The following is a 25,532-nucleotide window of genomic DNA, read 5'->3' as shown; positions in this document are numbered from 1 at the left end:
TGTTAGGCTTTTAAAAGACTGCCGGGGGTGCCACCGCAAAAATGCTCGAGTCTCCCATAGACTAACATTGGGCTCGTTGCTCGGGTCGAGCACCCGAGTATCACAGTGAGCTCGGCCCGAGCTTCGAGCACCCGAGCATTTTAGTGCTCGCTCAACATTAGTCATTTCCCTAAAAACCCCTCAACCCCTTTAAAAAAATGTAATAAGTTATCAAAGCATCGTATGTGCACGAAAGAGGTATCAATAAAAACATTAGCTCATCATGCAAAAAACAATCCTCTACTTAGCCCCTTCAACAGAAAAAATAAAATTGTTACGTGTCTTGTAAAATGGTGACATAAAGCAAAAAACATTTTTTTGCAATATTCTGAACTTTTTTTCATCATTAAAAAAAAAAAGCAACATGTTTTTTTATCGTCATAATTGGACTGACGTGGACAATCAGGTTTCCAGGCTTCTTGTACTGCACAATGAACGACGTAAAAACAAAACCCAAAAGATAACGTCAGAATTTTATTTCACCATCTCATCCCTCTTGGATATTTTTTTTCCCATGTTTCAGTACGTTATATGGTAAAATGAATGGTGACATTCAAAGTTACGACTTGCCTGCAGACATCAATGTTGGCGGAAAAATAAAAAAAGTCATGGCACTCGAATGAAGGTGAGGAAAAAACGAAAGTAAAACAATCCAAAAATTCCCTGGTACTTAAAGGGTTAAGTTTACATGCTTTAAAACTTAGACAATATTGAAAAAGATGCCTCATTGTTTTGGTATAGAATAATTAATAGCCCTGATAATCTGTAGCTGCAGGTACCTGCCCCAAATCCAGACTAAACAGTGTGTCCTTGTTTTCAGGCCTGGTGGTGCATGGTTTAGCAGAATATTGATTCAGAAACTGTTAAAAACAATGCAAGAGGCCCGAATCCTACCCCTTGATGCACTTTTGGATGGCACAGAACAAGCTAATAAGAAAGATACTTGGGATTATACAGCTGGACATCTTAATCATAATCATTTTTACAAGCCACTGGTTCTAGAAGAGAAGGGTTTCTGGAAAAGTGGGAAAATACAAGTTCCGCGCTACGAAAAGGTTAAGAAAATGAAAGATCCCTTTAGAAACGCTCCACTCAAGACTAACTTTGTTAAGAGGGATCCTGTGGTCAAGGCCAGTTGTGAAGGTTCTCCAGTCATAAAACTATCTGGCCTATATACACCAATAAACACACAAAATTCAGTTTTAGACACTCAGTCCCAAACAGCATGTCTACAAAATCCAGAACAAAACGATTTTAATAATTCACCACCAAAGAATAATGAGCTGAAACTGCCAGAATTAAAAGTACTGAAGTTTGAGGGACCGCAGACATCGCGGGATAAAAGGAAGCAATGTCAATTTCTTCCAGCTTACGTCACTGGTCTCACAAAATCCGACCAGTTCAGTATGTTCTTACAGCTTGACAGAGAGATTCTTCAAAAGAAAGACATGTCAAAAGACTTGTACAAGAACATGACCGTTGAAAGAGATGAGAAGAAGCTAACCAAGGTATGAGCATGATCATAAAGAAAATGAGGCTCCAATAAAAGGCCTGTCGTTGCCCCTTCTTAATCATGATTGTTAAAGGGAACCTGTGTGCTATTCCCATGTGTGTACATATGGAGAGACCCGTCAATCAACTGGAGGAGGGCAGGGAGAAGCCGGCGGTGGCCCTCTCTGGACTACACAGGTGTCTCCCTATGTTACCTATGTTTACTCTGAAATGCCGCAGCTTTTCAGAGTAAAATATACCGTACTTGGCTGCAGTTTCGCAGGTGGGACTGATTCAAGCTGCCCATGGTCCATTCGGAATGAATTTAGTGACAGGTTCCCTTTAAAGCTCTGACATATATAATTGTTTCTTTTTTGTTGATGTTTTAGAAACTTATGAACATTGCCCACATTAGGCCTCCTCATTTTGCTCGTCTACAAATCTTCAGTGAAACATTCGAAAAAATCTGCAAGGATTCTTCTATGTTTGGAAGTATTCTAAAAGAAATTAAGTTAAGTATGATAATATAACATTTTAGCTTTACAAAATTATACATTCCTCAGTACTGAAATTGTAACAGCAAGCTGGAAAAGTTGTGGAAATCAGAGGATTGATAGACTTGTTAATGATATGTAAATGATGAAAATGGAGATTACATTTTCAAAACAAGTGGATTTATTCAGTATAGAGTAGGAGCACCAATGCCAGAAATACATGCACTTACATGTTATGGCTTGCTATCAGTGCAGTTATTAACGGTTGTCTGAGGAATGTTCTGCCATGCTCGATGCACTTGGGCAAATCATCAAGATCCGCTGCAGGCAGCTCACTTTGCAATTACTGACCAAAAATGTCCCAAATATACTAGATAGGAAACCCTTTTTTCCACAACATGGACGTTTATTCATAACTTATCATGTTTCTTGTTGTTTCCTGGTGAGTCTAAGGAATTGTGGCACATTCCTATATCACAGGCATTTGTACATTGCTGTACAACTCTGTGCGGCAATGCAACCATGCCCTCTCTACTGCAGAAGACTCGCTTATATTGGGATTTGCCCCTCTGTGTATAATAATTATAATAATATTAAAGAAGTTGTCCATTACTTTATATTACCCCCCCCCAATGTATCCCCCTGAGGCCCCTAAGGAGTTTTGCAAATACCTTACGTTGCTTTATATGCCTGTGAGCGGCGCTATCCTTGGCCGCTCACAGGCATCACGTGACTGCGCTGACGTCACGACAAGTGAGGTGTGACTCAGCGCTGGGGTCCCCGCGGTGGCTGCTGTGTTGTGGGTGGGGTTACCCCCCGCGTCACACCCAGCATCCACTGCGCACTTTCCCAATGGATGGGGAGAGGCAGAGAGCGCGGTGGATGCCAGGTGTGACGTGCGGGGGTAACCCCGTCCACACACCCAGCATCCACCGTGGAACCAGGAAGAAAAAGACCCCCGGCTGCTGCCAGCACTTGTCATGACATCAGCGGATGTCAGAACCGACTGCAGCCGGGGATCATGTGATGCCTGTGAGCGGTCAGCGGTAGCGCTGCTCACAGGCAGTATCTGCAACGTAAGCTAAGTACAAAAATCCTTAGGGGCCCCGGGGAGATACATTGGTGGGGTAACCTAAAGTACAAGTACTGGACAACCCCTTTAACTCCTATATATATATTTTTTGCCTTGATCACTTACATGAACTGTGGCATATTTATTTGGCACCAACAACATCGCTACTTTATTTATGTAGTTGGTTTGATGACCATACTTATATCTCTTTATCTTTTTATATTTAATTAATTTTCTATCCATGCATCTACTGTAAATCCATGTAAATGCATGGCTTGACACTTATTTATATTTACGTAACATTACATCCACTGATCCATACATCCACATTTTAGTGTGTGCATGACTTGGTTTTCATTTACATTCAGCTATCGTCCCTTTATTGGGATCTATGCCCCACTTATTTCACTGTAACACATACCTTTTCACACATTCATTCTTTTTATTTGCTCACCTTCACTTTCTTCCACTTCCTCACTACACTCACTCCCATTCATTCACTATTGAGAACCGCCTCTAACAAACTACCCCCTTCTGTCTCTGCAGTGTGCGCTGGCTGCGGCCAGCTGGGTTTGGTTGCCGTTGGAACGCGTCCCTCAAATGTCGTCCTCTCCTCCCACCCTCTGACACGTCGGAGGTGGGCTGGGACCGATGACGTTGGAACCGCCGCTTCTGGCCCATGTCTGACCACATCCAATGTCAATCAGCCAAACAGCTGTGACATCTCTATTTAAAGATCGCACTACTATCATTTGATACCCATGACCCCAGAAAGAAGCGACTGCGAAACACGCGTCAGGGCTCGTTGCCTTGCCTTCGCAGACACACTATCTCACAGGTATCCTCTCTATGCTCTTCATTATTCATATATGCTGTAACAATTCAGTTTCTTGCATTAGTTTGGCTCTACTACTCACATTGTGGATCTGATCTCTACACCTGCTACACGTGCACTTTATTGCTTACTACCTCATATCTCTATATGTATATCTACCTTTTGCACCTTAGCTATTAGTTGTGCATAAGTAGCAGCCATTCTTGTGTAGCATACATTCGCTCATCTATTTGTCTGTAGCTGTATTGGCATTATGATAAAATTTCTAATAAGAGCACCCTCCATTGAGATATACAGCTCTGGCAAAAATTAAAGGGGTTGTCCACTACTTTAGATTACCCACTCCAGTGTATCCCCCCGGGGCCCCTAAGACTTTTTGTAAACACCTGCCATTGCAGATAATGCCTGTGAGCAGCGCTATCACTGGCCGCTCACAGGCATCACGTGACCCCCGGCTGCAGCCGGCTCTAACATCCACTGATGTCACGACAAGTTCTGGCAGCAGCCGGGGGTCTTTTTCTTCCTGGTTCCACGGTGGATGCCAGATTGTGTGCGGGGTTACCCCTCAGCGTCACACCCGGCATCCACCGGGCGCTCTGCCTCTCCCCATTCATTGGGAGGAAAGCGCGCGGGGATGCCGGGTGTGACACAGGGGGTAACCCCGCCCACAACCCAGCAGCCACCGCGGGGACCCCAGCGCTGAGTCACACCTCACTTGTCGTAACGTCAGCGCGGGGTCACGTGATGCCTGTGATGCCACCAATAGCGCCACTCACAGGCATTATCTGCAACGGAAAGAATTTACAAAAAGTGTTGAGGGCCACGGGGCGATACATTGGGGGGGGGCAGGTAATCTTAAGTCGTGCACAACTTCTTTAAGAGACCACTGCAAAATTTTCAGTTTCTCTGATTTTCCTCTTTATAGGTATATTTTTGAGTAAAATGTACATTGTTGTTTTAGTCTATAAACTAATCACAACATGTCTCCGAAATTCAAAGCCAAAAATTTCGGATTTATTTGCAGCAAATGATAAAGCATCAAAATACTAAAAAAGAAACAGTGCTTTCAGACCTCAAATTACTCATGTTTTACCTCAGGAGCAGTTCAGAAATCAATATTTGGTGGACTAACCATGATTTTTAATCACAGCTTTCATGTTTGTTGGCATGCTTTCCACCAGTCTTTCCATGCTTTCCAATAGAAAACTGTTCAGTGGTCTCTTAATTTTGGCCAGAGCTGTATATAGTGGTCTTATATTCTATCTTTAGTCTAACTTTTATATGTTACATACCCTTAGCATTATATCTCTCTGAATACTATTTTGCCATTATACTATTTGCCCACTAGATGGCCTTATCATACCCTGGCAATTTTGTTTTAAGAAATTCTACTATTTGTGGATTTACCTGTACCAAACATTTAGTTACTGTCTACTGTGATTGTGCTTTGGTTGGGCTTCACTCTGCTCCTGAATCCCCCCCCTTCCCTATAATATAACATTTTACTGATTTAAAACATATTTGTTCAATAAAGATTGTTCTATTTTATCATTCGGGTTTTTCTCACCTCCTTTCTTCTTTTAGTTGTAGATGGGAAACAAGTCCAAGGATACTGCCGGCTATAGTAGCATGTTAGGCCACGCAGTCTGCTCACAGTACCACGAGCAATATGCAGCTTGGCATTATCGTGTTAAAAAGCATCTCCTGGGATTCCACAACCAAATCAAGCTGTTAGTGTACCTGCAATGAAGACTACGCCGGTCCAGATACTGTACATTATGTCACCCCAAACCATAATTGTGGGAATGAGACCCATGTGAAGTTCCCTCGTGAAGGCCTCTTCATGGTGTTACCCACATAGTGTCCAGACCGTTGTCCTGCTATCATTGTGTCCAAGATATTGTGTCAGCCCTGAAAAAGATAGAACTCTATTCCAGCCTCCATTCCCATCTTGCTCTTCACCATGCGCAGAAATACACATACTTACATGCCTTGGCACGCTATCAATGAGTTAATTAATGGTTGAGCAATGTTCTGCCTGGCTGAATGAACTTGGGCTGCAGATTATCAGATTTTCTGTTGGCACCTCACTTTGCAATCGCCGACCAATAATGTCCTAGATGTGCTCAATGGGAGACAAGTCTGGACACTTTGTAGTACATGGTAGCATGTTTAGGCCACGTAGGCTGTTCACAGAAGCACAACAGACCTTATGACCTTCTCTTAAAGGCTATCATAGTGCAGAGCAGGATGGCAATGGAGACTGCAATGGTGGTCTATCCTTTACAGTGATGAGTCCTGCTTTTGTCTAGGATGCAATGATAGCTGGAGATTGGTCTGGAGATCATGTGGGCCCGTCCCGATTTAGGGTCACCTTGTTTCTGGTTGGACGGCTTGTATACTTTTTTTGATCAAAAATAGTTCACTAAGTACCCTATATTTCATATGCAACTTTGCTTTACATTTATATATAATGATGGTAGGGTATGAGATATATTTTTTATCATAATAAAGAGGCCTTCTTGAGAGAATGTCACATTTGTCCTACTCTCTGCATTGTAGTTTAGTGTGGCATAAACTAGGTAGCCAGACCCTAGTCTTTATTCCAGGTACACTATCAGCTCGCTGGTCGTGGAAACAGGTACGGTCATTTTTCAACACGATAATACCAGGCTGCATTTGCCCATTCTACTATGAGCAGCCTCTGGGCCTAAACGTGTTACCATGGCCTCCAGCATCTCCAGACTTGTCTCCCTTCTAGAACATCTCCATACAGGAGGTGTCTTGGAGCTGTCATCACCAACAAAGGCTATTGTATGAAGTGTTAAATATATTTCAGTAATCGTGTCCAATACTTTTTCCTTGTCATTTCTCATTATTACACATACCTTAATTTATGGAATCTATGATTTGATTTCTTTGCCTGTGTAGATTAGATGGGTTGTTACCTACATCTGGTGAGAATTTCATGTCAATAGCACCTTTAGCAATATATTTACTTAGAAAATTGGTGACATGTTCAATACTTATTTCACTTGCTGCATTTCTATATATTTTTTTTTCTATTTTGTATATATATATTTCTCTCTCTCTCTCTCTCTCTCTATATATATATATATATATATATATATATACAGTACAGACCAAAAGTTTGGACACACCTTCTCATTTAAAGATTTTTTTGTATTTTCATGACTTTGAAAATTGTACATTCACACTGAAGGCATCAAAACTATGAATTACCACATGTGGAATTATATACTTAACAAAAAAGTGTGAAACAACTGAAAATATGTCTTATATTCTAGGTTCTTCAAAGTAGCCACCTTTTGCTTTGATGACTGCTTTGCACACTCTTGGCATTCTCTTGATGAGCTTCAAGAGGTAGTCACCGGAAATGGTCTTCACTTCACAGGTGTGCTCTGTCAGGTTTAATAAGTGGGATTTCTTGCCTTATAAATGGGGTTGGGACCATCAGTTGTGTTGTGCAGAAGTCAGGTGGATACACAGCTGATAGTCCTACTGAATAGACTGTTAGAATTTGTATTATGGCAAGAAAAAAGCAGCTAAGTAAAGAAAAACGAGTGGCCATTACTTTAAGAAATGAAGGTCAGTCAGTCTGAAAAATTGGGCAAACTTTGAAAGTGTCCCCAAGTGCAGTTGCAAAAACCATCAAGCGCTACAAAGAAACTGGCTCACATGAGGACGGCCCAGGAAAGGAAGACCAAGAGTCACCTCTGCTTCTGAGGATAAGTTTATCCGAGTCACCAGCCTCAGAAATCGCAGGTTAACAGCAGCTCAGATTAGAGACCAGGTCAATGCCACACAGAGTTCTAGCAGCAGACACATCTCTACAACAACTGTTAAGAGGAGACTTTGTGCAGCAGGTCTTCATGGTAAAATAGGTGCTAGGAAACCATTGCTAAGGACAGGCAACAAGCAGAAGAGACTTGTTTGGGCTAAAGAACACAAGAAATGGACATTAGACCAGTGGAAATCTGTGCTTTGGTCTGATGAGTCCAAATTTGAGATCTTTGGTTCCAACCACTGTGTCTTTGTGCGACGCAGAAAAGGTGAACGGATGGACTCTACATGCCTGGTTCCCACCGTGAAGCATGGAGGAGGAGATGTGATGGTGTGGGGGTGCTTTGCTGGTGACACTGTTGGGGATTTATTCAAAATTGAAGGCATACTGAACCAGCATGGCTACCACAGCATCTTGCAGCGGCATGCTATTCCATCCGGTTTGCATTTAGTTGGACCATCATTTATTTTTCAACAGGACAATGACCCCAAACACACCTCCAGGCTGTGTAAGGGCTATTTGACCAATAAGGAGAGTTATGGGGTGCTACGCCAGATGACCTGGCCTCCACAGTCACCAGACCTGAACCCAATCGAGATGGTTTGGGATGAGCTGGACCGCGGAGTGAAGGCAAAAGGGCCAACAGGTGCTAAGCATCTCTGGGAACTCCTTCAAGATTTCGGAAGACCATTTCCGGTGACTACCACTTGAAGCTCATCAAGAGAATGCCAAGAGTGTGCAAAGCAGTCATCAAAGCAAAAGGTGGCTACTTTGAAGAGCCTAGAATATAAGACATATTTTCAGTTGTTTCACACTTTTTTGTTAAGTATATAATTCCACATGTGTTAATTCATAGTTTTGATGCCTTCAGTGTGAATGTACAATTTTCATAGTCATGAAAATACAGAAAAATCTTTAAATGAGAAGGTGTGTCCAAACTTTTGGTCTGTACTGTATATATATAATATATATATATATATATATATGCATCTACACATATAAATATATACAATATGTGCAAATATGTATATAATATTTCAGCCTCAAAAATAATATTGTTGCAAATATATTTAGTTAAGGGTATCAGTCACCATGATTATTTAAATTAATTATTAAAAAATAACTCCTAGTATGTGCATTGATACAAAGTGACATTGTGCAAAAGTCAGCATTATCCGTAACCTCATATAAATTCATGATCTGTGGTACGCACCAGTACATGTGCATGCATGTGTGCACGTGCGACCAGTGCCACTAGGCAGACAGCGGGTGTGAAATAACCCACAATACCGGGTTATAGAGAGAGGCCGAATATTAACCACCTCCTGCTATGGACATTTCGGGTTGCTGTTTTCATCATGTCCATAGCAGGTGGTAGTATTTTAATTTAAAGAGACACTGTCACCAGGCTTTTTTCCTAATCTGAGAGCAGTATAATTAGTGACAGAGACCCTGATTCCAACGATGCATCACTTACTGGGCTGCTTGCTGTAGTTTTGATGAAAAGTTTTACCAGCAGATTATCACTAGAGGACTTGTAAATCTGCTCCCATGTAGTCACTCATTCACATGAGCTCTGAATACTCCTTCCCAACCACTGATTAGCAGCTTTCTGCCTATGCACAGTGTACACAGAAAGCTGCCTATCAGTGGTGGAGTGGGTGGGGTTATATAGAGCTCAGCATTCAGAGAACTGGTAGATCTGTAGCAGATAAAACTGTGATTTCATAAAAACTGCAGCAAGAAGCCCAGTAAGTGATATATCACTGGAATCGGGTTCTCTGCCTCTACATCATGCTGCTCTCAGATGGGGTAGCAAAAACCTGGTTATAGATTCCCTGTTATGTGTAAATTGTCTCCTCAGAGAGGAATAGGATTAGAACTGTAGTGACACCTATTGGAAGTAGCATTCTAGTCCTCTTCCTCTCCGAAGAGACAATTTACATATTTAATTCCCCAGAGGAGCATTGCAAGGCTTAAAAGTCTCCTCACCTTGGCAGGCCAGGCTTGACATGTCACTCTCCGCAAGGAGAAACGTTACCCCTTAGATCCCTTTTTTTAATTTTATTAATTGTTGTTCTGCTATGACCTTTGTCTCACACGTGGATTTGACGATTTCCTGCACATATAATGCATTGCCCTCTATCGCCATCTGGTGGTGTTACTCGTGTACTACCAATATTTCAATCTCACTTTTCCCATTAGTACTCTGTAGCATATGAATTGCATGTGCATTAACCTAAAATAGGTTGTCTAGTAAAAACAAGTTATCACCTATCCACAGGATCCACATCTTCCCCCGTCAGCTTTTAATTGATTTAATGATGCAGTGTCTTTTTGTTTGTTCAATAAACATGAATATTTTGTGGCACATTGTGTTTTGTACCCTTGCTTCTGATTGAAGAGACAGGGTATTTCCTAGGTGAGCATTTGCATATTGTTTTTGATTATATTTAGGTCGCATGAAAGATGCATTGATTTGACATGGGCACACAATTGGGGTAATTAACAGCCCATTAAATAGGGCCTTAAAGCTGCATTCCAGTTAAAACAAGTCATTACCTTTCTACAGGATGGTTAATAGCTTGCTGATCGTATGGGTATCCCAACGCTGAGACCCGCGCACATCGGGAGAAGGCAGAAGAACTTTTAGGCTACATTCTGAGGAGGATAAAAGTTCCCCATTCTGCTGATCGGTGCAGGTCTCAGCCATTGGACACCAACCAATCAAGGCTCTGGATAAGGTGATAACTTGTTTTCACCGGAGAACCTCTTTAACTGTGTTTTTCTGAATGGCTGTCTAGGTCTGTCTTGGTGGGGCATCTGGAAGACATGTTTAGATGACATTGTCAAGAACACATTTCTACAGTTTGAAACTTTGTACACAATTGACAAAAATTATTGATGCATTTCTGACAATTTTCTGAATGGTAAAGAAGCGCTCCCATCTATATATTTATGTATTGAATGTGTGTACATATACATGTAATGTAGTGGGAGTGCTTCTTTAATTCATTAAAAAAAGTCACACCAAAGCCAATATTGATAACATCTCCATGTCACTTTTTTCAACTCAAATGTGTACCCAGTTTAATGCAGATTTTCCTCTACTTTTCTTACTAGAAAAGTGGAAAAAAAGTAAGTCACATCCAACAAAGTGCTCCATGTTGTCAAATCAGGTGCACACTGCAAGGGGAAATATATAATGTTGCACAGAGCTGTGATGTGACCTTATGGAAGTAAAGAACAGAGTCAAAAGCCGACACATTGAGAACAAATAAACTTTGCATTCCTGATCTAAGTGTGAGGGGTGCACTTGGCAATGACAGTTTCTATGACAGTCCATTAGTTCAGTATGCAGTGGGCCAGTCCTGTGTCTTCCTGATCATGGCACTCTCTCTCGTTGTTAGGGCTTGTTCAGACAAGCGTATTTTTGGCCTATGTGCTATCCATGTGCCTAGCAGAACAGTACAAGTGAATGGAATGAACGTTTTGCCCATCGGTCCACATCTAAAAAGTTAAAGCATACATTACTTTGATCCTTTTGTGGCTCAGGCTTGTCTATTAAACTCAATGGGTGCTTAACAAATGGATGCCTTAAGTAAACCATTGCATGATGAACATTAGACGCTGTATTTGGCCTTTTATTATTTTTTAGAATTGTTGCTGTACAAAATGTATGTCATACGAACGTGAAAAATGACATACAGATAAGAATATGGATGAAAAATTGGCCATTTTTTGGGGATGAGAAATGGATGATTTGTCATGTATTCATCTGAAGTTTTATAATGCACAGCGATTTCAACTCCGCTAAATAGGACTTTCATTTAAAGCACCACTCCTGCGGTATTTTTTATTGCAGCACTTACCTGTCACTGTCTTCACCTTTAATCTGCGCTGCTCCTTTCAGTCTCCAGCAGTTTGTGACCTGCTGGATCGCTCCTGTACTTGCTGGAGCGAGACGGAGGTCACTTTTCAATGCAAATCTATGAGAACCTCCAGGCTCCCATAGACTTGCGTTTAGAGCTTGTGAAGGTTTTTTCTGACTTCTGGTCAATCAGAAGTTGCAGTCACAAGATGTCGCCTCGGGACCGGAGAGGCGCTGGGAAGAGCTGGTGATAGCGGCTGGTAAGTATGAGACTAAAAAATGCTGCTGTGCTGCTTGAAAACCAGTAGTGAGATAGAAGCAGATTTATTACAAAGTTACTTATTTTCACCGGTAATATTGATTTAAAAAACAAACAATTAAAATGATGGTTATCCTCAGACTTTACCTCAAAATTGAGAATTTTGATAATGGCTGATCAATTCTGGCGGAGAAAGAATCAGATTTCTCTGCTATGATATATTACAAAGTTGGTAATTTTCATGTGTACTATTGATTTATGGAACAGAAATTAAAACAACTTTTTACAACTTCTCCAACTGCAGGATTACAGTGCTAAGAAATATGTTTCACTTTATCTTAAATTGAAGTTATTATTAATACGTTTTATATTGTTTGATATTAATAAGCTATTTCCTTTTTAGACCGCTTATGATGTTTACGTTAACGACTTGTTGGACGCTCAGTCTTCATCACAACATGAGGTATCAGCCATTGAACTTTACTTGCTACAGAAAAACAAGAGGCAAATGCCCCGATTCATCCAAGATTTTATTCCAGAAAATTGGTGCAAAACGCTTTTGAAAGTCTTGCAATTTTAGTGCAATGTGAAGTTGTGCAATATTTTTGGACTTTTGCCACTTTCACCACATTTTGAAGCGTCTTCTCCAAAGTTGGGGAGCTTGGGAAGGGCTGCTGGGTTATGCCTGCCCGCCGTTTCTATGCTACTCCAGTCCCCTCGTCCAGAGATGTGTGGAATTAATGAATTTGGTCCTTCAGCGACCCCTTCATTTAGTAAGGCGTGCACAGCTCCAGCCTTATTTCACTATGTATTTTCAAGAAATAAAAAAAGTCTTGTTTTCTAGATTCTGTTGTCTGAAATTGCTGGCATGAAGAAACGACCTGTGAAAACAGAGGATGTAGAAGAGGTCACACAGAACGTGAGGGTTCTTGAGCACAAAGCACTTATTGCCTTAGAGCGCAATGATCAGTGAGTAGCATTCCGATATTTTATGAATAAGAAGTCATTTTTTTTGTATTGTAATCTTTCCACATCAGATTGATCTGCAAAATAAATGAATTGGGACAGATTATTGGTCTGCAAAGCAAAAAGGCTAGATAGAAAGTTTTGCTATTTAACATATAACTGCATATAGTGTACATATAGGCTGGAATTTCCTAAATTTAAAGGTCTAGAGGGTGGCAAGCTATTGATATAGTACTGTAGAGAGATACTGATAACTTCACAGTCCTACTTTTTTGTTCGTTAAATAAGGTCCATTTTTTGTCGATATGGTGCAGCTTAATTGACCAGTAAAGAGTTTTTTGTGTATACCTGTTTTAAATAATGTGCCATGTCTGGGTTGTCTGCACTCTTGATTCCTTCTTCCTCTCTATTATTGTTCTCCTAATATAGACTATATTTCCATAATACAGGAGTCTCATCATAATGCTCTTGCTCCTATTTAATGGCAGCCAGTGACAGATCAGTAGGAATGCCAATGGAGGTAGGACATTCTGGCTGTACTGCTGGTGTAGAATGATTCAAGGGACAAAAATCTGTGGACTAAATTTTAGTTGTGATATATTAAACTACACATTTCAGCATTGAACCACTGCATTTCTCAGGCTGTATTGAGAAAAGGCGCAGTGCTGAAATGCGTTTTATATATCACAAGAAAGGTTTGGTGCATAGACATTTGTCCTTTGGATCATCCTCCACCCGCAGCACAGCCAGAATGTTCTATCTCCGGTGGAAGTCCTACTCAAAACATGCTGAGGCAAGGTGGATTCTTCTACCCATGTAAGATCAGCAGAAGCAGCAGCGAATGGATATACCATTGTTTTGTATAGTTGTGTCTTCCACACAACACTCTAAGGCGAGCGCACAATTTATAAGGCTTTTTTATTTTGCCATCTCATGGCGTTACTATTTTATGAGCGCTTTTCTATTAGTGCTGACAGATCAGTGACATAGAGCTGCTGTCATTTGATGTATACAGCAGTCTCAGTGTATCCTATATGATGTATACATCATTCTCATTGTATCCTCTATGACTTATATACAACAGTTTCAGTGTATCTTGTGAGGTATACAGCATTCTCATTGCATCCTTTGTGATGTACACAGAAGTCTCAGTGTATCCTATGTGATATATATAAATATAGGGCAGTGTATCCTATCTGATGTATACAGCAGTATCAGTGCATCCTATGTGATGTGTATATATAGCAGTCTCAGTGTATTCTACGTGAAGTACAGTGATGAGCAAAAGGGTAACAATGTTTTGAACTTTTGACTGCCCAGCTCCATATCTCACCATCCACTACTGCTTTGAACGTGAGACTACCATCATTTTATAGGCAATCATCTTGGCTATCTCATACATAAACTTGACTTGCAACTATTTAGCATATGATTAGTTATGTAGATTCTTGTCTTGTCACTGCACTGTTACTGATTTGCTCCTAAAAATCTAAATTTAAATTTTTATTATTTTGTCAATATTTTGTAAATCCACTTTTGGCTTTTAATACTGCCCGAATCCTTCTGAGCATGCTCTTGGTCAGATTCAAACATGTCTCGACTAAAATCTGATCCCACGTTACCAAAGTTGGGTCATACTGGTCAACTCACTTGGGTATGTATACAGTTTTTTTCTTCAACTCTACCCACAAGTGTTCAATTGGTTTGAGGTCTGGGGCCTGTGAGGGCCAATCCAGCACCTCTACTTCATTGTCATTGACCCATTTCTTTGCCAATCTTGACTTATGCTTTGGGTCATTGTTTTGCTGGAACACTGTAATCCTTTTCATACCCATAGTACTCGAGTGTACGAAGTAACTCGTCTTGTAGAATACTCACATATAACTCAGCATTGAGACCAACATCGACACTGGTCAAATATCCAAACAACCCCATATCATCAGGCTTCCTCCACCAAACTTGAAAGTTCCTTCAATTTCTTGATCTATTAGCCCCTTTTTCCCTTGTTTCATCCAGACCCATTTGCACACATCAGCGCTTAGTTTATTGACTTTCGTCTCACCTCTCCAAATCAGCCATTTTCAATCTTCTACTGTCCACTTTTCGTACTTTTTTTGCAAACTCGAGCCCAAGCTTCTTATGACGATATTGAAGTCATGGCTTCTTCACCTTTTTTAGAGCCACCATTCCAGACTTGTGTAACTCGTGTCTCCTGGTGATTGCAGGAACATCTGTGATCTCATTATTACTAAGCATACGAACCACCTCAACTACCGTGTTTGCCGAGCCAGAACTGATAGACCTTGTGATGAGCCAACTTGTTGACCCTGATATTTTGCCTGGACTTCCACTTCTCGGCTTTTGAATGGATGGGCGGACTTAATTTCGTAGTCTTCCAACTGTCATGGCACTCACATGATGCAGTTTGGCAATTCTCTTGGCCAAGAGATCGCTATCGATGAGCTGGATGATGCTGTTTCTCTTTTGATGGGAAATCTTCTTCATGGCTGCTCCTCGATTCGAACTAGTGACCTTTCGCTTGGGTATCAACCTAATGACACACTGAGGTACTAGGGAATGTGAGAACAGTTTGTATTTTGTAGTATACAGGAGAAATACTGTACACCACCAGCAGGAGCAAATTAGTTACAATGCAGTGATATGACAAGAATCTATATAACTAATCATATGCTAAATCTTTGCAGGTCAAATTTGTGTATGCGATAGCCAAGATGATTGTCTATAAAATGATGGTAGTCTCACATTCGAAGCAGTAGTGGATGGCGAGATATGGAGCTTGAAAGTCAAATGTTTAAAACATTGTTACCCTTTTGCTTGTCACTGTATACAGTAGAGTTTCAGTGTATCCTCTCTTGTATATATATTAGACTCTGTGTATCCTACGTGAGGTATATAGCAGTCTCAGTGTATCCGATTTAATGCATTACAGAAATCTCAGTGTCTTCTATGTGTTGTTTACAAAATAGTCTCCGTGTATTTTATGTCATTTATATACAGCAGTCTCAGCATAGGATACTATGTGATGTTTATACAGCACTCTTAGTGTATTCTATGTGATGTATGTACAGCATTTTGTGTATCCTCTGTGATGTATATATAGCAGTCTCAATGTATTCTGTGTGACTTTTCCATAGTACTCTCATTATATCCTATGTCATGCATGTACAACAGTCTCAGTATATCCTATGTGATGTAAACAGCAATCTCCTTGTATTCCAGGTGATAAGAGTACAGCTGTCTATGTGTATCATATGTGATGTTTACAGCAGTTTCAGTGTATCAAATTTGATGTATGTACAACAGTCTCAGTGTATCCTATATGATGTACGGACAGCATTCTCGGTGTATCCTATGTGATGTATATAAAGCAGTTTCAGTATATCTTATGTGATGACTACACGTCACTCTCAGTGTATTCTATGTGATGTATACACAGCAGTCTCAGTGTCTCCTATGTGATGTTTACAAAACAGTCTGTATTTTATGTGATGTCCTACTGTATATACAGCAGTCTCAGCATAGGATACTATGTGATGTTTACACAGCAGTCTGTGTATTCTATGTGATATATATTCAGCAGTCACTGTGTATTCCATATGATGTATATAGTCTCAGCGTATCTTCTGTGATGTATACAGCAGAGTCTTAGTGTATCCTAAGTGATGTGTACAGCAGTCTCAGTATCCAGTAGTGTCCAGTAGTGACAGTGGGAATATTGGTGGTGAGTAAGCATTTTGTGTTCAAAATAAAAAGTGCTGACGTCCTTCTTTAACCTTTTAAAAAGGTAACCTGTCAGACGATTCATATTGTCCATCCGCGGGCAGCATGAATCGTAGCCTGGCTGCACAAATATAGCAATGTATAATATTCTTTGAAATGCTATATTATCATCTTTGAAAATCCATCCAGGGACCATAGCCGGAGAACAGACTAGTCCGATGCTGCCCTAAGCCTGCAGGTGATTGACAGGTCTCTCCATCCTGTGTACATAGAAAGAGACCTATGAATCACCTAGGGCAGGCTTGCACAACATACGGCCTGCGGGCCGCTGAAGGGTGTATAGCGGCCCAAGGAGAACCGAGAGACTCGGGTTCTCATTTTCCTATATTCAGCTGTGCATTTGAACACTTCGGCACCAGTACTGAGGCAGAGGAGCTGTCATGAGCCCCCGCCCCGACATGCAGTGGTGTGATGAGGTCATCACGCTGCTGACCTCATAACACTGCTTCTGTTGCTGGTGCCGCATCGCAGGCGTTGCATGGACATGGCCGGAAATAGTAAGTGCTCCAAGGAGGAGCTGAAGATGAAATATACTATTATAGGAGGAGAGCTGTGAGTTGGTGTTAGTGTTACTGTTACTATGATGACACCCTATGGAGCAATGGGGGAAATTGTCAAATGGGCACAGTATGCAGAGAGCAATGTGTGAGGGACATTATGCATAGTAGCAGTTTTGGGGGGACATTATGGAGAAGGTCAGCTTGTGGGGGACATTAAAGAGAGGGACAGTGTGGGGGGGCATTATGGATAGGAGCAGTGTGTATGGGGATATTATAGAGGGAGGCAATGTGTGGGAGACATTATGAAGAGAGGCAGTGTGTGGGAGACATTGCGAAGAGGGGCAATGTGGTGGGGACATTATGCAGAGAGGCAGTGTGGGGGAACCTTATGGAGAGGGGCAGTATGGGGGGAATATTATGGAGAGGGTTTGTATGGGAGGACATTACAGAGAAGGAGCTTTGCCGGATTAATCTGGTCTCTGGCTACAGTCAAAGCATATATTCTCTGAAATGTCAGAGTCTTTCAAGTAATAATTTTCATAGTTACAATTGTGCTGCCAGGCTGCGACTCATACTGCTCGCTGTTTGGGCTGCATGAATTGATTTACAAGTTTCCCTTAAGGACCGGGCGATTAATTTTTTTTTTTATATTTGTGCTTCAATTTTTTTCCTCCTCCTCTTCCAAGAGCTGTACAATTTTTTATTGTTCTGTTGACTTTACAGTATGAGCAGGGTTGGCATCACTACCCGGCGCACCCAGGCAGATGACGGGGCCCTGAGAAAGCGGGGAGCCCACTCACCATCAGGGACACTGGAACACTATGGGGCCCGATGCCAACATAAGCTCTGGCACTGGGTCCCTCTTCCCCAGTGCTTTAAACTGTATTCAATACTTACCTCTCCCTGTTCCTCCGCAGCTTCAGTGTCTTCTGGCTCTGTGACGTCTCAGGGCAGAGGGAGCAATAATGTCACTACAGCGCGCCCTCTGCGCTTAGCAGTCACAGGGCAGAGAGCCCGAAGGTGCTGAGGAGTCCGGAGCAAGGGCCAGCGCAGAGAGGAGTATTTGATTTTTTTTTTTCATGTATGAAGCATTATATGGGGCACATTATTCTGAATGGAGCATTATATGGGGCACATTATTCTGTATGGAGCATTATATGGGGTCCATTATTCTGTATGGAGCATTATACATTTATACATTATAAAAATTATGCATAGGAGCAGTTTTCGGGGGATTTTGCTCAGATTGAGATCTCGTCTCCCGAGATCTCTGCTTCTGAGATCTCAATCTGCGTATGCGCCACCTTCTGCATCCATTTTCCCGAAGTCCACCGCATTGAAAATAATGGGAAATGCACGGACTTCGCCAACATATTAAGAAAGCCCGGCGCCCGCCGCAGCATCGCACCGCCGAACACCCCCTCCTCCCACCCTGGGGCACGCTGCATCGCTCCACTTCTACCACTGCTGCCAACTTCCTGCTGTAGCGACCCTGCCTCGTGTGACCCCGCTCCACCGCAGACGCCCCTGGTAAGCTACATTCAGAATATAAGACGCACCCCCTTTTTCCTCAAAAATTTTTGGGGAAAAAAGTTCGTCATTCAGTTTTTGAAGGAACTTAAGAGGGAGGTTTTTAGAAACATCTTGGAGAATTAACCACAGATCTTCTATGGATGTGGCCTTGCGTAAATCCTTCCATTTCTCATGTAATCCCAGACAGACTCAATGATGTTGAGATCAGGGCTTTGTATGGGCTATATCTTCATTTCCAGGACTTCATGTTCTTTTTTATGTTGTGAATAGTTCTTAAAGGTGTTGTCTGCTTTCAGGCTTCTTTCCATTGTTCCCCCACCACCCCCCACTTTGTATTGTATTGCACTTTTGTATATCAGAGTTGACTGCCTTGTGTTGGGTTTAGTGTAGCAGAGCTGGCTGCATTGTGTTAGGTCTGGTGTAGCAGAGCTGATTGAGTTGTTTTGGGTCTGGAGTAGGAGAGTTTATTGTGTTATGTTTATTCTGGTCTATCTGTTGTTTCTGGTGTAACAGAGCTGACTGTGGTGTGTATGGTGTAACAAAGGTCACTGTGTTATGTTTGGTGTAGCAGAGTTCGCTATGTTATCTTGTGTCTGGTATAACAGTGTTGTATTGGTTAGGGAATAACAGAGCTGACTTGTTTTGGGTCTGCTATTGCAAAGCTGACTGCATTGGGTCTGCGGTAGCAGAGTTGACTATGTTATCTTGTGTCTGGTGCAGCAGAGCTGATTATGTTGTGTTGGTTCTGGAGTAGCATAGCTGACTGCTGTGTTGTCTCCGGTTTAGCCGACAGTGACTATGCGGACTGTGTTGTTTTGCTTCTGGTGTAGCAAAGTTGACTGTGTTGAGTCTGTTCCAGCAGAGCTGATTGATTTGTGTTGGGTCTGAGCTAGCAGAGCTGACTGTGTTGTATTGGGTCTAGTAACAGAACTGTGTTATGTTGGATCTTTGGTAGCGGAGCTGACTGTATATTTAGACCTGTCACAGTATAGCAGTCATTGGCAGAGTTGCAAGTCAAGATGTGAGGAGGGAGGACAAACTCCTTCAGAGCAGAATAGGTAATTCAACTTGGATGGAATAGAAAAGGGCATAGTACACATTATTTGTACCGTTTTGCTGATGAAGCAACTTAGGGAAGAGATTGATACAGCCTGTAGAAAGATGATAAACCAGAAACATATGGAAGTGAAAACACATAATTTTATGGTATGTTGGCACTAAGCAACATGTATTTTTTTTTAAACATAAATGGAAAATCCCTTTAATGATATTGACTACATGTTTGGGGTCGTTGTCATGCTGCATAATATATTTGGAGCCAATCAGATGCCTCCCTGATGGTATGCATGATGGGTAAGTACCAATATCTGTATTTCGCTGTATTGAGGACACAATTTATCCAGATTAAAATCCCAACTCCATTTGCTTAAATGCAGTCCTGAACTTTCAAGGAGCCTCCTCCATGCTTCACTGTTGCCTGCAGACAGATATTATATTACTGCTCTTCAGGGAACAAACTGCCTTCTGTTACAGCCACAGATTTCACATTTTGACATCAGTCCAAAGCATATGCTGACATTTTTCTGTACTTCAGTTCACATGTTGAGTTACTTAGCCTTGTTTCAGTGTTGAAGGTATGACTTTTTGGCCACAATTCTTCCATGTAGAGCACTTATGGACCATTTTTTTCCGAACAGTAGATGGGTGATGCTGGATCCCATTGAATGCTGCCAGTTCTGAGCTGATACAAATGGAGAAGATGCGCACTCAGCTGTAGAGGGTGGTGCTGGCTGAACTGGATTATACCACAAACTATAGTATGTGGAAAACAGCTGCACTCGAAAAAAAAGTTTATTCCAATTTATACATATTCACCACACCTTTGATTAATACACATGATGGAGTTTAAAGCGATATGTTGTGATGGTTCAACCTATTTAGTGGTCTTTTTCAAGCATCGCTATGGAGGCTCCTTAGTGGGCGTTTTTGGTTTAGGACAAAGGGCAAATTCTTCCTTCAAATGGTGCAGCCTGGGCAGTGGTGTGGGGATCCTGGTCTGTTTTAGTACTTTCTGTGTGGCAGTTCTGAGCTGATGGCACTGCTGGATAACTTCCGATTTTGAAGTAAAGTAAGCATGATGTGTCTGCTGTACTAAGTTTCCTTGTCCGACCACTGTTTACAGTCATCAATGTTGCCCGTTTCTTGGAGCTTCTACAAAAGAGCTTTGAAATCTTTGCCTGGGAAAGACCTTCCTGATGCAGTATAACTATCTTCTTTCTTGTTGCTGTGCTGAGTATTGCCTTGGTGTATGATCTGTGAGATGAAATGGGCTTACATAACCTCTCCTTTGTAGCAGAGTTTGGCTGTATCCAGTGGTGTAACTGAGGACACACATTCAGCTGAAATGTATTGCGGCACAGAGACCTGCCAACTCTCTGCACTGCAGTACACACTGCTGCCCAATCAGAGACCGGCAGCTGATATCGGCATGCTTGTCACAGGTGGCGCATGGCAGTGACATCATGCGTTTTGCCGGGCAAGCTGAAGTCAGCTGCCTTCTCCCGTGCCGGCTATAGAGGAGGACAATGCGTGTCGTGGGAGTGGAGGAAGTTAAGAAGAATTGCTTATTTTTGTTTTAGTGTGTTGGAATGGAATGGAGTACATTATTACTGTAAAAGGCTCAGGATGGGAGACATTATACCAGGAAGGAGCTCAGGATGAGGGACATTATTACTGGAAAGGGCTAGGATGGGGTACATTATTAAGGGAAGGGACCTGCATGGGGCACATTATTATAGGAAAGGGCCAGGATGGGCGACATACCAGGAAGGGACTCAGGATGGGGGGCATTATACTAGGAAGGGTACCAGGATGGGGGACATTATAATAGGAAGGGGTCAGAATAGGTAACATTATACCAGGAAGGTGCCCAGGATTGAGGACATTATACCAGGAAGCTGCCCAGTATGGGGGATAATATTATTGGAAAGGGCTTAAGATGGGGACTAGATTATACCAGGGTAAGATTATACCAGGAAGGGGCCCAGGATGGGGGACATTATTACTAGAAGGAGCCAGGATGGGGGACATTAGTATAGGAAGGGGCCGGGATGTGGGACATACCAGGAAGGGTCCCAGGATGGGGGACATTATATGGGTAAGAGGCTCCCAATGGGGGAAATTATACCAGGAAGGGGCCCAGGATGGGGGACATTATTACAGGAAGGCTCAGTATGGGGACATTATTACAGGAAGATGCCAGGATAGGGGACATCATTATATGGGGGGCAAACACATATGTCTTTATAGGATCTAGAACGCTACCATGGCACGTACATTTGATCAACATTCAAGTTGAGGCCCAGGTCCAAAGTTTGCACTATGTCTCATCAGACTCTAGTTACATCACTGGCTGCTCCTCATTCAGTTTTAAGCTTCCTACACAACTGTTTCTATTTTAGTTAATGACTCTTTCATCCTACATATGAAATTGATGATCATTATCCCCTGTTTAATTTGTTACTCATACACCCTTCTATAATCCTACAGAATCCTTGACTTTGTGCTAGTGTACCTAAAAAGATTTGATGCTTTGATGGTGTTTGGAAGGAAAAGGGTGGTTACACAAATTACTAATTTAAGTACTAATTGATTTAGATTTCTCTATTGTGCATTGACTTTGTATTTTGTTAATTGATCAAAATAACCTATTAACACTTCTATTTTTGAAAACATTCTTACACTGCAGCATTTTTTCTACACATGCCTAAAACTTTTGTTCAGTACTGTAAATATAAATATTTTTACACAAATTCAGAGATTTGCTCTACAACAGCCACAAGACACACAGATTACTATTCTGGTGAGCATGTTATTTGGCCTGAGCTAACTGTGCCGGGAAGTGGACTGTGTCCATCATCCATTGTCACTGGTGGATCTTGGGTTAACTGCATAAAGGTGTACATTTTAATTCAGAGTGATCTCTACAGCACAGGAAGCGTCATCCTATTGGGAGAATTAGGGTGGCCACACACAATAGATTACTATTGGCCTTACCTGCCCATTTCGACAGCAGCGGCCAACCATCTAATGTGCATTGGAGCCTCCAAACTCTACCCAACTTCAGATGTCGGGAGAAATAAGGATTTGGCAAGCTGGATTTCAAGATACCACTTCCTTTTGTTTTCAGGTGGAATGGCACATGTCTATGGTAGGGAAAAACATCTATATGATGTGTATGGCCAGCTCTAGTGATTAGTGTGAAAAGTATAGTATTTCATGACTTTTTCATGGACAATAAAAAAATATTATCAACGTAAAAATAAGTTTAACATAAAAAGTTGATTTAAATATGTTAAAAAAGATTTTAAAGATGTTATTTAATCTATATGCCGATATTTGCTATAATCTTTTCTTGCTTCCTATCTTTAGACTTCGAAGTGATTTGGAGGCTGAGCTGAGAACTGCGGTAAATAGTGAAACAGTCTCTGATAAAGGTATGGAAAGTGTTATGTAGAGAAAAAGGAAAATGGTCACTTATGGGCAGTAAAAACATTGCTTTTATGGAATCTCCTCTTTTCCTTACAGACAGTACATCTTCTCTTTTTCAGGAGAAATGGAGCATGTGCCGGTGACAAGCTTGTGCCAGGAGGAGATAAATAGATAGATTGCTAGATAGATAAATGATACATATGTAGTAGATAGTGGCTTATAACATTGTAACCTTTCAGCGTTGGGGTCCTGGGTTCAAATCCCACGGAAAAAAAAAATATGATAGATGAAAAGAGAAGGCAGCAGCACACACTTTAGAGAATTGCGGAAGCCTTGAAGAATAAAGGCCAAAGCAGTAAATATTGTGTCTTTATATAAACTTGATTTATTTGTCAGTAAACGTTTAATAGCTTGTGAAATGCTGATAATTGTACTACAAATATGATAGTTATGACAGGCCCCCAGCTGCCATGGTAAACCATCGGCACCCCTCGAGGAACCAGTTCACACACGCATTGGTGACCGTTCCATTTAAATGCTGCTATCAAAGATGACCGTGGCAACTAACAGGTTTACCAGCAGCGTCTGGAGCTACTTCAGATCTCTCCTGTTTAGGAAACATGCCAGCTGTAACACCGCCGGCATCAGCTGTGTGTGGAGTGGACTCCGCTCTTGAGCCCCCTTTAAACATGCAGATCCCAGAAAGAACATGCTTTGTAGAATACCATTGCTTATCTCTCCTTGTAGCTCAACATGATATGTACTCTTTTTTTTTATACATGTAAAGTGATTATTGTCCAATTTTTATTTTAAAATTGGACTTAAGGTGGTGTAAGAACTGAAAAAACAACAACAGATTCTCGCGTACCGGACCCACACAGCTCTATCGCCATGCTGTCTATGTCACCTTCTTAGTCTTTTTGCTTCTTTTTCCTGCAGCAGACATCACTTGACATCCAGTGATCAGCTGCAGCCTCGAGGTGCCATCTGAGACAGACGAAACTTTCCATTTTCTGGCTCGGACAAAACAGTAAGGCTGGAGCCTATCAATGTCTGTCAATTGACTGTCATGAGTAACACTTTTAATTTTTATTTGTTTTTGTTTTGTTATATGTAGTACCTTAAGGATATAGAGGAGATCCAGCTCAAGATGGAGTAAAAAATGCCAGACTCTATTGACATTAGACAAATCAGAAAAAATGCACCGATCCACAAGTAGCACCTACGCGTTTCTGGGGAAAATACCCATACACACCAGAAACACATGTAAGTGCTGCTTGCTGATCAGTGCATTTTTTTCTGATGTTATCACTATTTTAACACCCTTCAGTAAAGTCTGGAATTTTTACTCCGTCTTGAGCTGGATCTCCTCTATATCCAAAACCGTTTGATATCTATGGCAGTGACTATGTTCTGGGCTCCAGAAGACGTATTGTTGCATTAGTGAACTGGCTTTTTCTCTTTTTTGTTATGTGTAGTACCTTCGTTACATTCAAGAGAGTCTGAACCGACCAGTGAACAATGTCTTACAAGTGAGACAGAGGAATTTGTGGCAAAGAGAAGGGAAGTGCTAAAATTATTGATGCAAGTGAACGACTTGGAGGAAAATATTAAAAAGAACCTAACCCATGCTTTAAATACTCAGGCTACAGAGCAGTACATTGAAGACATACAGGTAATTTACCTCTTTCAGAACAGAGGAATGCCACATTTTAAAGGGGTTGTCCACTACTTTGATATGGAGAGGTCAACAATGTCATATTAATGGTAATCCAACACCCAACCTATCAGCTGTTATCAGCTACGGCAGTTGGCCGTATAGAAATATAGCGTACAGAGTGGAACAGCACAACTGTATAGTGTCATTTGGGAAGAATGGCAGCTGAGCTCCTAACCCTCTGAATGGGTTTATATCCGGGCGCTATCAGAGAAAATAACACCTGGGGAGGACCTTCAAAATCCGATATTGATCTAAGATTAGGTCATCAATATCAAAGCAGTGGAAACCCCTTCACTCCCCTCTTTTTTAATTTTTTTTATTTAGACGAATATTTTGTTCCTTCATTGTGGTACCAAAATATTACCAATATGTTTTATTTTTTTTAATAGGGAAAAAATTAGAAAAAGGAAAAGTCACTTTCTTTTCTTTATGTAATTCAGTGCTATTTCATTTCTGTAATGTTAATTATGTAATTAAAATGTAACCATACAAATTTGTGACAAATACTCTCCTGAATATAAAAAAACAATTGTATGTATTTTGCCCAACCTACATATTTGTGCTATTAAACGTCCTCTATTCATATCCAAGTGCTTGACACAATGCCAATGTAATGTGTTTAACACTTTTTGATGCTGGTTATTTAAAAAAAAAG

General features: G+C 41.3%; 1 protein-coding gene across 2 annotated transcripts in view; it reads left to right on the top strand.

Annotated features, from left to right (window-relative positions):
- Positions 1-25,532, top strand: part of CUNH6orf118 (chromosome unknown C6orf118 homolog) — a 52,116-nt gene that overhangs the window by 14,271 nt on the left and 12,313 nt on the right. For both annotated transcript variants that reach the window (XM_073671425.1, XM_073671424.1), the window contains exons 2-7: positions 860-1,547; positions 1,920-2,042; positions 12,270-12,329; positions 12,711-12,835; positions 23,098-23,162; positions 24,636-24,832. In XM_073671425.1, coding sequence (XP_073527526.1) covers positions 912-1,547; positions 1,920-2,042; positions 12,270-12,329; positions 12,711-12,835; positions 23,098-23,162; positions 24,636-24,832 — 1,206 coding nt within the window. In that variant the 5' untranslated portion in view covers positions 860-911. The remainder of the gene's footprint in view (positions 1-859; positions 1,548-1,919; positions 2,043-12,269; positions 12,330-12,710; positions 12,836-23,097; positions 23,163-24,635; positions 24,833-25,532) is intronic.

This window comes from Phyllobates terribilis, unplaced genomic scaffold (assembly GCF_046119375.1).
Source record: "Phyllobates terribilis strain yellow unplaced genomic scaffold, ASM4611937v1 Scaffold_3__8_contigs__length_932513732, whole genome shotgun sequence".
Classification (NCBI taxonomy): Eukaryota; Metazoa; Chordata; class Amphibia; order Anura; family Dendrobatidae; genus Phyllobates; species Phyllobates terribilis.
Note: the sequence above shows the minus strand (reverse complement) of the source record. Positions and strands in the feature narration are given on the sequence as shown.